The sequence below is a fragment of the Corvus cornix genome, chromosome 26 (genome assembly GCF_000738735.6).
Source record: "Corvus cornix cornix isolate S_Up_H32 chromosome 26, ASM73873v5, whole genome shotgun sequence".
In the NCBI taxonomy this organism is placed as follows: domain Eukaryota; kingdom Metazoa; phylum Chordata; class Aves; order Passeriformes; family Corvidae; genus Corvus; species Corvus cornix.
In genome coordinates, this window is record NC_046354.1 from 2,744,381 (window position 1) to 2,758,608 (window position 14,228).

At 58.3% G+C, this 14,228-nt stretch overlaps 1 protein-coding gene across 3 annotated transcripts in view; it reads right to left on the minus strand.

The window, feature by feature from the left end:
- Positions 1-3,104: 3,104 nt before the first annotated feature.
- The window catches only part of FOXP4 (forkhead box P4), a 56,908-nt gene continuing 45,784 nt past the window's right edge, over positions 3,105-14,228 (minus strand). For 2 of the 3 annotated variants that reach the window (XM_039565484.1, XM_039565486.1), the window contains 9 exons: positions 13,536-13,623; positions 11,720-11,809; positions 10,575-10,776; positions 10,394-10,470; positions 10,145-10,246; positions 5,554-5,675; positions 5,381-5,447; positions 4,831-4,997; positions 3,105-4,440 (listed from right to left, as the gene is read on the minus strand). In XM_039565484.1, the coding sequence (XP_039421418.1) occupies positions 4,296-4,440; positions 4,831-4,997; positions 5,381-5,447; positions 5,554-5,675; positions 10,145-10,246; positions 10,394-10,470; positions 10,575-10,776; positions 11,720-11,809; positions 13,536-13,623 (1,060 nt within the window). In that variant the 3' untranslated portion in view covers positions 3,105-4,295. The remainder of the gene's footprint in view (positions 4,441-4,830; positions 4,998-5,380; positions 5,448-5,553; positions 5,676-10,144; positions 10,247-10,393; positions 10,471-10,574; positions 10,777-11,719; positions 11,810-13,535; positions 13,624-14,228) is intronic. The other variant, XM_039565485.1, reaches the window with a different exon arrangement.

Consider the following 14,228-nt stretch of genomic DNA (forward strand, 5'->3'; position numbering starts at 1 on the left):
AGGCAGGGGGGGAGGGAAGGGGTCACTTTTTACACATCCGCCCTCCCCTCCGCCCCCTCTCGGAGCTCACCCCACCTCCCCAGCATCCCCTTCCCACCCAGCGCCACGGAGGATGGGGATAAACCACGGCAAAACCGGGAAAAGCTCGTGGCAGAGCTGGCGCTTCCCGGCGGGGGATGTTCCCCGATTTGTCGCGGCTCCATCCCTGCCAGCCCCCGGCTCTGGCCTGTCCCGACTTTTCCCAACGCTTCCAGGACAAAAACCTAGATCCAGGGAGATCCTGCGGGGCGTGAGGTTGGCCAGGGGTGTAAACAAAGCAAAGAAACCCTTTGGTTTGATGCAGGTTCAGCTGCTGCTCTCCCGTCCCCTCTGCGGCAGCCCCTCTCTGCCAGCACTGGGTTCTGACCCTCTCCCCCTGTTTGGGGAAAAGAAATCATTGAGGAATTAAAAAAAACCCAAAAAAACCAAAAAAACATGGAAAAATGAGGAATTCCTTCAGTGGGAGATACCAGAGAAACGCCTTTAGGTGCCCACAGCTCTCCCCCCTCGCAGGAGTGCCCCAGGGGTGGAGAGAAACAGGAAATGAACCACAAAAATACAGAATAAACCCCCCCCCCCCCCCAAAAAACAACAGTTGGTGTCGGTGGGTTGAAAGCCAGAATATCCATATCTCAATATATACAGACACACAATTCTGCCACGTGTTTGGTCCTTGGCCCTCCCTCCCGCAGCGTTTGAGGTAAAACTCGCAGAATTCCGGAAAATTCCAAGCCAAAATGAAGCGGAGGGGTGGGAGGGGTGGGGGCAGGGGGGGACACGCGGTACCTGGGCTCAGCTGGGACCCTGCAGAGGTGGCCGGGCTGGGTGGGGGTAAGAGAAGGAATTAAATTTACCCCTGAGTATCAAACCGGGCACATTCCCCTTTGGAATCGTGGAATTCCCGGGGGAAGGGAGGGAAAGGCATCACCTGGAGCCATTGGGCTTTTCCAAAGACTTTTCCAATCCTGTGCATTGTGTTTTAAGGGAAAACCCTCCCTCCTTTATATTTATATATTTATTTTTTATATATATAATATATAGAGAGTGCTCTGGGAGCCGGGATGGTGGCCAAGGACCATCGGGAATTCTCGGAGCGGAAGGGAAGGAGCCGGGTGATCCTCGAGGCTTTGGGGGTGATGGTGGTGCAGGGGGATTTTGGCTGAATCCATGAGGATCTGGAGGCGCTGGGATGCATTTTGGGGGTGTTTGTACCTCTGGGAAAGCTTCAAAAAAATCCTCCCACCCCAAGGAAGTGGGAAAAAAAAGGGAAGAGGAAGAGGAAGGTGAGGGGAAAGAACAAGGAAGGGGAAAAAGGGGGAGCAGCTACTGAACCCCCCCTCCCAAAAATCAGTGAGGGGCTGGCAAAGAGGGACAAAAATTCCCAAAATCCCAAAGGCCTGGATGGAGGCAGAGATTCCCTGTGGAGGGTGAGGGGTGGCCGAGCATCCCAAAGTCCAGCCCGTGCATCCCTTCCCACTCCTTCCTGGGAATAAAGCAGCAAGAGGTGATGCCACTCCCAGCAACGCCCCCATGGCAGCTGTAAACTTGTTCCAAAAATGATTTAAATTAAAGAGTGGTGAAAAAAGGGAAAGAAGGGGGGAAAATGGAAAAAATTGGGGGAAAGAAAAAAAAAAGCCAGGAAAAATAAAAAAAAAAAAAGAAAAAAGGAAAGAGGGGGGAAGGGGAATAAAGAAAAAGGGAAAAGGGGAGAAGGGGGGGGGGAAAGGGAAAAATTGGGGAAAAATAGGAAAAAGAGGGAAAAGGGAAGAAGTAAAAATAGGGGAAAAAAAAAAGAAGAAAAAAGAAAAGAAAAAAGGAAAAAAAGAAAAAGGAAAAAAGAAAAAAGAAAAAGAAAAAAAGGAAAAAAGAAAAAGGAAAAAAGAAAAAAGAAAAAGGGAAAAAGAAAAAGGAAAAAAGAAAAAAGAAAAAGGAAAAAGGAAAAAAGAAAAAAGAAAAAGATAAAAAGAAAAAAGAAAAAAGGAAAGAGGGGAAAAAGGGGAAAAAGGGGGAAAGAAAAAAGAAAAAAAAAAAGAAAAAAGGGAAAAATAAAGAAAAAGGAAAAAATAAGGTAGATGAGGAAAACCCACGGCGCCTCCCAGCTCCTTGGCAGGACGGGGGGGATTGGGACGCGCACAGCAAAAGGGGGGCTCGGCTGGTGCCCCCCGGCCCGGGCAGGGTCTTCGGTGCCCGGCAGAAGCCGCGAAGGGGCCGGGAAGGGGCCGGGAAGGGGCCGGGAAGGGGCCGGGAATGTCCCGGCGCTCGGCACCGCGAGCCGCGGGCGCGGGTGACACCTAGAGGGGTGTCGGGGGGAGCAGGGAAAATCCCGGGATTCGGGCACGGGAAAGGCCCCGCTGCAGCCCGGGATCTGTCACCCCCGGGGGACGCCCCGAAGAGCGCGGCAGCCCCTGGATGGTGCCGCGGTGACACAGGGGTGGCACAGGGGTGGCACAGGGGTGGCACAGGGGTGGCATACGGTCCCCCCCCAGTCCCTGCAGCCACCTGGGCACCGAGGATGCACCAGACAGGGAAAGGATGAGGGGAGTCCACGCTCACCCCACAGCACCAGGAGCCCCTCGGGGAGGTCACAGAGGTGACACATGGGGACAGAAAAACACCTTCCCCTGTCCCACCGCTGTGTGTGGCATTTTCAGCCCAAAACGCGGCTCCCGTGGTGCCAGCGGTGACACAACCCCCCGGGAATGTCTCACCAGGGATGATGGGGACAGAGAGGGACAGAGGAGCCCTCGGGGTCACTTTGGAGAGCCCAGAGCTGGCCTTAAAAACCAGAGCAGCTCCAGGTCCCTCATGACCCCATTGGGTGCCAGGACAGCCAGTGCCAGCCCGGCTGTGCCAGGGAAGGGGATGATTCCTGGCGAAGGGGACAATTCCCAGGGAAGGTGATGCTCCAGAGGGAAGGTGATATTCCCCAAAGCCACCATGGGACACTGGCAATGCCACCCTGCCTCCCAGGAGGAGCCTGGCACTGGGTACCCACATCACCACCCCAGAAAGAAAGAGCAGGGAGAAGAGGGGTGTTTGGTTGTGTTGTTCTCGTTGTTATTATTAATATTTTTTTTCTCTTTTTTTTTTGGCATGAATACCATCTGTTCACCTGAACTACGGCCCTTCTGTCTCTAGAAATCTTTTGGTATCTTCCCATCTGGACGCAAACAAAAGGATGAGGAAAAGAAAAGATGAAAAGCAGAATTCCTCCCCCACCAGCAGCAGCAGCAGCAGCAGCAGCAGGCTCGGCCTGGGGGCACGGCCAGGTTTGGCCACCATGGGGACCCTCCAGGGCCAGCTTTGATGACCCCCAGGTCCCCTGCAGGTGCTTGGCCGTGGGAATGTTGCCCCTCTGCCCCACCAAGACCCTGCCCCGGCTTTTGGGGTGGAATGGGAGGCACAGGGAGCCTTTTCCTGAAGTGAAATGGGACCAGTGGCCATCCCGGCTGGCTGGGAGGTGGCACCTCTGCGGCCGACGTCCAGCAGGAAGGAGGGAGCTGCGTCCTCACTGCCAGCGCTGCTGGGGATGGATGATCAGCACTCTGGGGATGGATGGTCAGCATTGCTGGGGCCAGCAGCCCCTCACCAGCTGGGGTCAGGGAGGCTGGGCAAGCTGGGAGGCCGCTCTGCTTGCCAGAGGTGACAAGGGGACACGTCCCACCGCCGCGCTGCTTCGTGTCCTTCCCCAGCTCTGTGACAAGCCTGACATCCAGCAGAGGATTCAGCCCCATTTCTGCTGTTTCTTCCCCCAAAGCTGGGTGGAGGCAGCACGTGGGCAGGGTCCACGATCCCTCCTTAGTGCAAAACCCACCGGGGCACGCAGAGGTGACAGCGGGGTCCTGCCAGCGCTCCCCGGGGCTCGGGCACCGTGGGGGAAGAGGGGACGGAGGTGCCTTCCCTGCGGGAAGGAAGGAGGGACCATTTCGGACAGGAACAACCTACCATCCTCGTTCACCAGTCACTAACCAGGGCAGGAGGGGAGGAAAAGTCCAGCTCGTGGGGTTTTGCTTCTCGTGTCGTGGCGGGGCCGCTCCGTCCCCGGGCAGTGGCAGCGTGAGGGACACGCCAGCAGCAACAGGTCGGTGTCGTTGTCGTCGTCGTTGTTGTCCCAAGGAAACCCTTTTGCTTTGTGGAAGTGCCTTGAAAGAACAGGGTAACGCCAAGGTCACCTTGGGGAGGTGGGAGCGTCACTTGGTCTCCATCCGGGAGGGTGGGAAGGGTTTGCCCCTCGGTGGGGGAGGAGGAAGGAGTCCTTAGGACAAGTCTTCCACCGGCAGCTCCTCCTCCAGGTCCCTGTCGTCGGGGATCGTCACATTCTGGTTGGTGGTGGCCATCAGCGACACGGGCCTGCTGTCGTCCTCCGCCTCGGCTGGCTCCTCCTTCACGTGCACGGGGTGGCTGTGGGGAGGGAGAGCCTTCAGCCTCGGGGAGTGGGTCCCACCACCCCAAACTCCCTGAAATTCTTGGTCCAGAACCCCCCTTGTCCTGGGGACAGGAGCCAAAACCCCTCTCACCCTGGGGATGAGAGCCCACAAGCAGCTCCCGGTGGCTGTGGGGAGGGAGAGCCTTCAGCCTCAGGAAGCTGATCCCACCCACCCAACACTCCCTGAAATTCTTGGTCCAGAACCTCCCCTCACTCTGGGAATGAGAGCCAAAACCCGCCTCACCCTGGGCACAGGAGCCCACAAGGAGCTCCCAGTGCCCAATGTGCTGCTCCACACCAACCCCTCCAGCACCCCTGTGCCCCCTGCCAGCGCTGCCCCTCGCCCTGCCCCAGGCCAGGCTGACCTGTACTGCTGTGGGGACAGGCGGGGGCTGTTGCTGCCGTTGCTGTTGACCTGCTCCACGGTGCTGCTGACGTCGTCGTGGCCCACGTGCAGCATGGCACTGGCCGAGCTGGTGTTGATCATGGTGGGGCTGTTGAGCAGGGGGAAGCTGCTCTCCGCCAGCGCAGCCTGCAGCAGGGAGCACGGAAGGTCACGGAATTTGGGTTGGAAGGTTCTTAAAGATCATTTCATCATCTCATCCCACCCTCCTGCCATGCCAGGGACACCTTCCACTATCTCAGGTGGCTCCAAGCCCTGTCCAGCCTGGCCTTGGACACTCGCAGGGATGGAGCAACCACAGCTGCTCTGGGAAATCTGTGCCAGGGCCTCCCCACCCTCACAGGCAATGATCTCTTCCATGTACCAAACCTCAATTTCCCCTCTTTCAGCTTGAACCCATCCCCCTCAACCCTCACTACAGCTCCTGATGAAATCTAAGACTGCAGCAGAGAAGGGCACTGTGGAGGGTTTAGCGTCCCCATGTCCCTGTCAGGGACAGGGCTGGTCCTTACCTGGTAACTTGCATTAAGTGCTCCGTAACCGAGTCCTGAAATCATATTTTTGACTAAGGTCGGACTCCTGCAGGAAGAGAGAGAGCAGAGGGATGCAGGGCTGAGCACTCCCGGCCCGGGGACCGCGGCGGTGGCAGCTCCTGGGCTGTGTCCCACGGGGAAGGAGCACCCACCCTGTCATCTTTGGTGGCCTTCGCTTTTGGTACTCGTGCTCATCCACGGTCCACACGGCTCCCTTGACGTTCTCCACGCGCACGAAGCACTTGTGCAGGCTCAGGTTGTGGCGGACGGCGTTCTGCGGGCGCACAGGGCATGGGCTCAGTGCCAAGAACCCTATCCCGCTGTCCAGACCCTCCACCTCCTCGCCATCCTCCTCCCTGCCCAGCCCCACAGCTCCTGTGGGGGTGTCCTGCCACCCAAATGCTCCCCAAAGCCACCCGAGCGCTCCCTCCCCCGTTGGCACTGAGGGCGTTGAGCGGTCACCACCCCAAATTGCACGTGGGACACGACCCCGCTTGGAGGACCTGGGCCTGACGCTGAGGAAGGTGGGGACAGGGTGGGACAAGGGACACCAGCTCCACTGCAGCTCTGCTGATGCTCAGCACAGTCAGCTCCTCTTTCCCTTTCTTTTTTCCCCCCTCCCGTTTTGGTCCTTTCCCTCCCTTTCTTTACATCGACCATCTTTACATTTCTAAATGTAAAATAAAGAGACGCACACGTAGGCAGCCAGCGCAGCCCCGAGAGATACCAGCTCCCTTTTCCCCTTCCAACTCCCTGCCATTTGCTACTGCCCCTATTTCATTACCAATTTTAATTTGCCTCTAATTAAATCCTGTGTATTTTTCCGACTCACTTGCTAATCCATGAGGGAGGCAGGAGGCTGGAGTGGAATCTCTCCGAGCTATAATTACAAAGGGCCTAATCACGCCGGGGCTCTGCCTTTGAATAAATTTCCTTGCATTAAGGTTCTCAGATTCTCTGCCTTGCAAATGAGAATGACCCCAATTTCAGGAAGTTGGCCTCGGAGGGTTTTTTTTTTCTCTCCTTTTTTTTTTATTTCGAGTCCTGATTCGTGATGAGAGACTAATTCGTTACGCTAAAACATTAACAGCAATTTAAAAGGTCGAACGGGGGCTGTATAAACAAAGGAGCCTGGCCAGCACAACAGGGCAAAAGGAGACACAAGGACTGAGCCCCCCCCCCCCCGCCACCAAGTGCCAGAGTGGCCAGAAGCTCAGCAAATGGCACCAGCATCGCCCCTCGGGCTTGGGATCTGAGGGGAAAAACAAACAAAGCTGGGCTCTTCCCTCGTCATCCCTCCATCCATCCATCCATCATCCCTCCATCCATCATCCCTCCATCCATCCATCCATCCATCCATCCATCCCTCCATTCATCCATCCATCCATTCCTCCATCCATCCATCCATCCATCCATCCATCCCTCCATCCATTCCTCCATCCATCCATCCATCCATCCATCCATCCATCCATCCCTCCATCCATTCCTCCATCCATCCATCCATCCATCCCTCCATCCCTCCATCCATCCATCCATCCATCCATGGATCCATCCATCCCTCCATCCATTCCTCCATCCATCCATCCATCCATCCATCCATCCATCCATCCATCCATCCCTCCATTCATCCATCCATCCATTGCTCCATCCATCCCTCCCTCCATCCATCCATCCCTCCATCCATCCATCCATCCATCCATCCCTCCATCCATCCATCCATCCATCCATCCATCCATTCCTCCGTCCATCCATCCATCCATCCATCCATCCATCCATCCATCCATCCATCCATTCCTCCGTCCATCCATTCATCCATCCCTCCATTCCTCCATCCATCCATCCATCCCTCCATCCATCCATCCATCCGTCTCTCCTCCAGCCATGCCATGGTGCCAGGGTGCCAGGGTGCCAAGCAGCGGGGACAGGCTCCCGTCACCCTTTGGCAGAGCCAGCCTTAAGGGGACACTCTGTAAGCAGCTCCCAGGGTCCCTGGGGAGGGAGATTTGGGCCCGGTCGGCGCTGCTTGATGGGATTTTTTGGGGGGAACCCCTGGGTCACAGCAGGACCCCCATTCAGCTGCCCCAGCTCCTCAGGGGACACTTGGTGTGGTTGAAGCCAGGCCCTGGGTCCCAGCCTGGTGCCACTGCCACTGTCACCCAAAGGGACACGCTCCATTTGGGCCATGCCTTGGCACAGGGCCCGTGGCACCCCTTGGGCCCAAACCCAGGGAGCGGGGTCACGCTGCACCTCACAGAATTCCAGGGACCTGGCATTCCAAGAGGTTCCCAGGGAGCATGACATGGCCTTGTCCCCCACTCTGCCCTCACCCCAGCGCTGGGTGCTGCCACTGCCCTTGACCCCCTGTCCCCTGTGAGCACACCCAGCACGTCCCTCCCTCGCCAGGCCGGCTCCTGCCCACACTCCCTCCTTCCTTTCGTCCAAACAAAGCCCTGGCTGCAGCCACGAGTGTGGCAAAGCCGGAACCTTCCCTGCCCACAGCGTCCATGCCCCCTCTTCCCCCCCGCCCGGTGACACCCCCCTGCTCTGAGGCACCGGCAGGGATGGGCCTGGAAAGGCTCAGGTGGGGACAAAAGAAATCCTGGCAGAGGGCAGGATGCGATCCTGCATCCCTGGAGCCTGGGATGCCCCTTCCCTGTGCTGGGTGTGGAGGTCCCAGGCCAGCCCCCCAATTTGGGACCCCCTGATGGCGTAGGGGACGTGTCCCCCCTCTCAGCCCGAGGTGGCTTTTGTGTTTCCAGCCAGTGTTTGTTCAGAGCCAGGCCCAGCTGCTCTGTTTGCTTCTCATCTCTCTCCTCTAATGATGTTTGCTCTGCACCCTCCACCCACTCCCTGGGTCCTGCTGGGGTCTCCCCGTGGGTTCCCCACTTTGGTCCCCAGCATTCCTGTCCCATCCCGGGGGGGGGAGGCTACAGGAATTGAGGGAAAAAACCCAGAAAAGTGGTTTTCAAGGAGAGGAAATAGGTTATTTTTTCCTGTGTATCCCCCTCTTTAAGAAGAAGCCTGGCTTTGGACACCAGAAGTTGTGAAGGGAATTATCCCCCTCTACTCCAGCTCTTTTTAATCCCCTGCCATCCCTTTTTTGGGGTAGAACAGGAAAAAATAAAGAATAAAAGAAAAGGGAAGCAGAAAACTGGGGGATGCCCTTCTCCAACTCTGCCCTTGCTAACATGGCGTGTGTGGAAACTGCAAAAAAACCCCAAAATATTTATTCCTTTCAGCAATAAAAAGGCAGAAAAAAGGCATTTTCACCAGCCATGATCTCATTGCAGAGGGGGAAATGAGGGCCCGGGGACCAGTGATGGCCACAGTGGGCTCTGCCCCATTGCTGCCACCCTGTCCCCATTCCAGGGCTTTGCCCAGGGAGCCAAAATGCCCAATATCCACCCAAAAGTTTAGGGATAACCCAAACGTTTCCTGTGGAAGCAAAGCCTGGCTCTGCAGCAGTGACACATGGGGGCTCTGGGCTCCTGGAGAACAGATTCCTCCTCCTCAACCCTCTCCAAAAGCTCCATCTCACTTGCACCTGGCTGATTTTAATTATTTTTATTTAAACTAACAGGTCTCCCTGTGCCACTTCACTCCTGGCTGCCCCGAGCAGGAGGGAGCTGAGCTGCCCTCTCAGTAAATACGTGCAGCAGGAAACAATAAATAAATCAGTCTTTCCTGGTCGAGGCAAGAAGTGAATCTCAGAATCACAGAACTGCTCCTTCCACACCCCTCCCGCTCCTCTGAGCTGGCTTTTCCCAGCTCTGATTTCTAAAAATCAAAGGGGGAGCAGCCCCCAGCACTCATCTGCTGCCCCAAAATTCACTCCAAATTCTGGGGAATTCCAAAATTCACCAGCCCAGGCTGGTGACAGAACCTCCTCAGTGACAAAATCTGCCTGTGAGATGGGTGGAGGGACCTGAAGGGCACAGGCAGCTGTTGGGGGCTGGAAGAGGGGTTCCCCTTGCTGATGATCCCCCTGGCACCCCCCTCTCCATCCCTCCCTGTGGATCAGGACGTGCATTCCCAGCCACCACCGAGACCCAGCCACCACAGTGTCGCCTGCCCCCAGGTTATCATTAACCTTATTTGCTATTTCCAGTCTCTCCCTCCTGCCTCTGCCCTTCTTCTCCAGAGAAAATCCCAGGATTTTACAACACAGCTCTTTGCTGTATCCTACTGCAGGGGTGATACATCCCCACAGCCCAGCAAGGTGTTTTGGGGGGCAAAAAAATGGGTTTTGGTCCTAAAATCACTTCCTGCACCATTTTAGAGGTGGGCAATGAAATGGTCCTTCAGTACAGGAGCATCTCCTGCAGCAGCCGGGCCCGGGTGGGTTGGGGTGAGCTCAGGGTGGGATGGGGTGAGCCCGGGGGGGTTGGGGTGAGGCCTGGGGGGAATAGGGTGAGCCAGGGTGGGATGGGGTGAGCTCAGGGTGGGATGGGGTGAGCCCAGGGTGGGTTGGGGATGAGGCCTGGGGGGAATGGGGTGAGCCAGGGTGGGATGGGGTGAGCCCAGGGTGAGTTGGGATGAGCTCAGAGTGGGATGGGTGAGCCCGGGGTGAGTTGGGATGAGCCCAGGGTGGGTTGGGGTGAGGCCTGGGGGGAATGGGGTGAGCCAGGGTGGGGATGGGGTGAGCCCAGAGAGCCAGGGTGGGATGGGGTGAGCTCAGGGTGGGATGGGGTGAGCCAGGGTGGGATGGGGTGACCCCAGAGTGCCAGGCAGGGCTGCTCTCACCTTCCAGGTGGCCGTGTTCCTCCGGAAGTAGGCGAACATCCGCGTGAACCAGTTATAGATTTCATTCAACGTTAGCTGCCTGTCGGGGGTCTCCAGGATGGCCTGAGCAGGCAGAGAGGGGACAAGGCCGTCACTGGAGGGGTTTGACACCCATCCCATGGGGCAGAGATGGGGGTTCAGCAGGTGGGGGGTGCTCAGGGAGGGTTTTGGGGTGCAGAGCTGCACCCCGTGGCTCAGGGAACCCCTCACCTGCCGGATGAGCGAGGCGTACGTGAAGGGCGGCCGGACGTCGGCGTTTTTGTAAAACTCGTGATTCTGTGCAAGCTCTGCAGGGGGACAACAACCGGGGAGAGGCCCTGGAGTGAAGGGACCCGCTCTGCCCCTCACTCTGCACCCCGTGGAGGGCACTGAGCCCCACCCCGGAGCTCACCTGATGAGATTGGGGTGCAGAACTTCTCCGAGTTCCTCCTGCGGATGGGCCCCACGTTGTGTAAAGTGGAAGAGCTGATGACGGAGGGGCCCTGCCGCAGGGGGGTGATGGGCGCCGTGGCCGAGGTGGGGGGATGAGGTAAACCATCGGGAAACGTGTCGGAAGTGCTCTTGGAGAGGGTGGCGCTGGAGACCAGGTTCAGCTGCATGGACAGGCGGGGAGGGAGGGGTTGGGAAGGCTGGGAGAGTGCTGGGAACATCCCTGGAGCAGGCGGGGACGGGCTGGCGGGGGGGAATTGGTGGGCTTGGAAAGGGTGGGATGCAGCCAGGGGTGGGGATGTAACTGTGGGGTGGGGATGAACCTGTGGGAAGAACCCATGGGATGAACCCTTGGGATGGGGATGAACGTGTGGGATAGGGATGAACCCATGGGATGGGGATGAATGTATGGGATGGGGATGAACCCATGGGATGGGGATGAAGCCATGGGATGGGGATGAAGCCATGGGATGGACGCATGGGATGAACCCTTGGGATGGGGATGAACGTGTGGGATGGGGATGAACCCATGGGATGGACCCATGGGATGGGGATGCACCCACAGAATGGGGGTGCAACAGTGGGATGGGGATGAACCCATGGGATGGGGATGAACCCGTGGGATGAACCCATGGTTTGGGGATGTACCCGTGGAATGGGGGTGCAACAGTGGGATGGGATGAACCCATGGATGGGGATGAACCCATGGGATGGGATGAACCCATGGGATGGGGATGTACCCATGGGATGGGGATGTACCCATGGAATAGGGGTGCAACAGTGGGATGGGATGAACCCATGGGACGGGGATGAACGTGTGGGATGGGGATGCCCCTGTGGGATGAACCCATGGGAGGGGGATGTACCCATGGAATGGGGGTGCAACAGTGGGATGGGATGAACGCATGGGATGGGATGCACCCACTCTATGTTGGAGCTGGCAGAGCAGCTGCATTTCCCTCCTGTTCATGGCACGAGGGACCAGGCTGTGCCAGAGGGTGGCCAGGGCATGTCCATCCCACAGAGCCCATCCAGGTGACCGAGCAGAGGGCAGGGAGGGGACAGCAGCCAGCAGGGAGGGGACATAGAGGGCAGGAAGGGACTCACGCTTACAGGCTGGCTGAAAGGCTTTGGCTCTGAAGGTCTCATGTGAAGATGGGCCATCATTGCCTGGAGACGCTCACTCTCCTTGGCCAGCTGAGGGAGGCACGAAGCAGGAGGGGATGGTCAGACTGTGCCAAAGTCACCATGGAGGTGCCCACAGCCTGGAGGAGCTGCCACGAGCCCCCAGCCCTGGTCTGGACAGGCAGCAACCCTCAGGTGCCACCTCCTGCCCGATGCTGGCTCCCGAGAGCCCCAGCGGGGCAGTGCCCCTGTGTGGGGGGTGCTGCACCCACCCTGGGGGGCGCAGGGGCCGCTCCAGCTCCGTGTGTGCACTCAGGGGAAAAATCCACGGAGCCATTCCCAGAGCCTCCAGGCTGCCACCCACCTGCAGGGCCACCCACCACAGCCCTGGCTCTGCCTCCTGGGTGCTCCTGTCCCCGTGCCCAGTGCTTGCTGTCACTGTCCCTGTCCCCTTTACTCTCCTCCTGCTCCCCGTCCATCCCTCCCTCCATCCACCCGCATTCCCACATCGCTGTAATTGCTCCCTGCCTCCTGTTTACTCCCCGGGAGTGCGGGCAAGGGTGAAATATTCACTGTGGCACCAGGAGAGACTTTGAGCCCGGCGGAGCCGATGGGATCTGACACTCCGCTCCCTTCCCGTCACCTTCCCTTTCCACCCGCACCCCTCAAGCTCGGGGGGTCCCCGCGCACCAGCCAAGCCCCCTCCCCGGGCGGGCGAGGAAGGGGTTAAAAGCAGGAGGCAGAGCGGAGTTTGCCGCAAGTTTGGAGCAGCTCCGGCTGCCGCGGAGCTCATTAGAGCTGACAGCTCTCCCCTCGTGATGCAGACGCTCCTCGCCGGCACAGCGGGAGCTCCGCGCTCCAAACTTTCTAATTGGTGGCTCCGTGGCAGGTTCCTCTCTGCACACACAGCTCTGCTCTCGCCCTTCAGCTTTGGGTTTTTTTTATTTTTTTTCCCTCCTCCCCTCTTCTTTTCCCTCCCCTCTTTAAGCCCCAGGAATTGCTTTCAACCTCTGGCTTTGACAGGGATGGGGAGCGGGATGGATCGCCCAGGAGGATGCAGCCTCGCCACCCACCCCGGTTTGGCTGTGTCACCCCCCACCCCACGGCCCCTGTGAGCCCCCTAATTCTGAGTGGGGGGTCCCAAGGGTGCTGCACCCCTCATCCCGCTGCGCCCTGCGCCAGTGTCCCCTGTGGTGTCACACACAGCCACGGGCACACGCCACCCTGAGCCCCTGCCAGCCCCAGGCTCTGTCACACCACGGGGGTCTCAGGGAGTGACCCCCTGCCCCCTCCCATTTCCTCCCCTTTTTTCCCTCTCCCTTCTCCATTAACTGAATTCTGCACAGCACGCTGGGGGCTTGGAAAGGCTGGGAAAAGCACTATTTAAAGAACCGCCTTGCCAAAAATAGCGCCCCAAAGTTGGGCTCCGAAGACCACGCTCAGCCACCAAAAAATAAGTGGCCTGGTTTCCAAGCAGCCCTGGGGCTCCCAGCGAGGTGGCACAGCCCATGTCCCCCCTGTGGGGACAAACCCTGCCGGCAGCTCCGGCCTTCCACATCTGTGGCATCTCCTTTCACCCACAGGGATGCTTTGGGATGAAAAGGGAACTCGTTTGAGGGCTTGATTTCCACCTGGATGCAGGATTCCTATTGGGAAGGGTGTTCAAAATGAGTCCCCAGGGGGATGGTTACAGTCCCCAACCCTGTCGCCCTCTCCTGAGGGGAGCAGCCAAGACACAGAGTGACAACGAGGTGGCTTTTTGTCCCCGTGTCCATGGGGGCTGGGGTGACACACCCACCTGTATCTCCAGCTGCTGTACCACTTGCATCTGGACTCGACACTGGGCCGTGCTTCGGTCATCAAGTGCATGTTCTGTGTTGAGGTGTCTGGGGAGGAGAGCACGGAGGCTTGGTTAGGCCTGGGCATGCCCAAACCTCGGCCCCCTCCGCTGGGGCCACACCTGGGATCAGTCCCGACCTGCAAATTGCTCAGGAATGCTCCGGCCCTGCTGCCCAAAGCGGGGTGAGCACAAGGGAAACTGAGGCACGGAGATGACTGAGCGAACCGGGCTGTGCCACCACCCCAAACCCCAGCTGGAGGGCAGCTGAGACACTCAGCCCCTCTGCTGGGACCACACCTGGGAGCAGCCCTGACCTGCAAATTGCTCAGGGATGCTGCAGCACCGCTGCCCAAAGCAGGAGGAGCAAGAGGGAAACTGAGGCACGGAGATGACTGAGCAAACCAGGCTGTGCCACCACCCCAAACCCCGGCTGGAGGGCAGCTGAGACACTCAGCCCTACCCGTGGCAGCCCCGGGGTGTTTAGGAGCAGCCTCTGGCTGAGGGAAAGCCCATGGATTGTCCTGGAGCAGGCTGCTGGCAGGAGGTGCCAGGAGGACCTGAGGAGCAGGTTCCAGGACAAAGGCAGTGTTATGGGAGGGTGACTGGCACCCTCCAAGGAAAGCCCCGAGGGCAGAGGGTGGCATTTCCAGG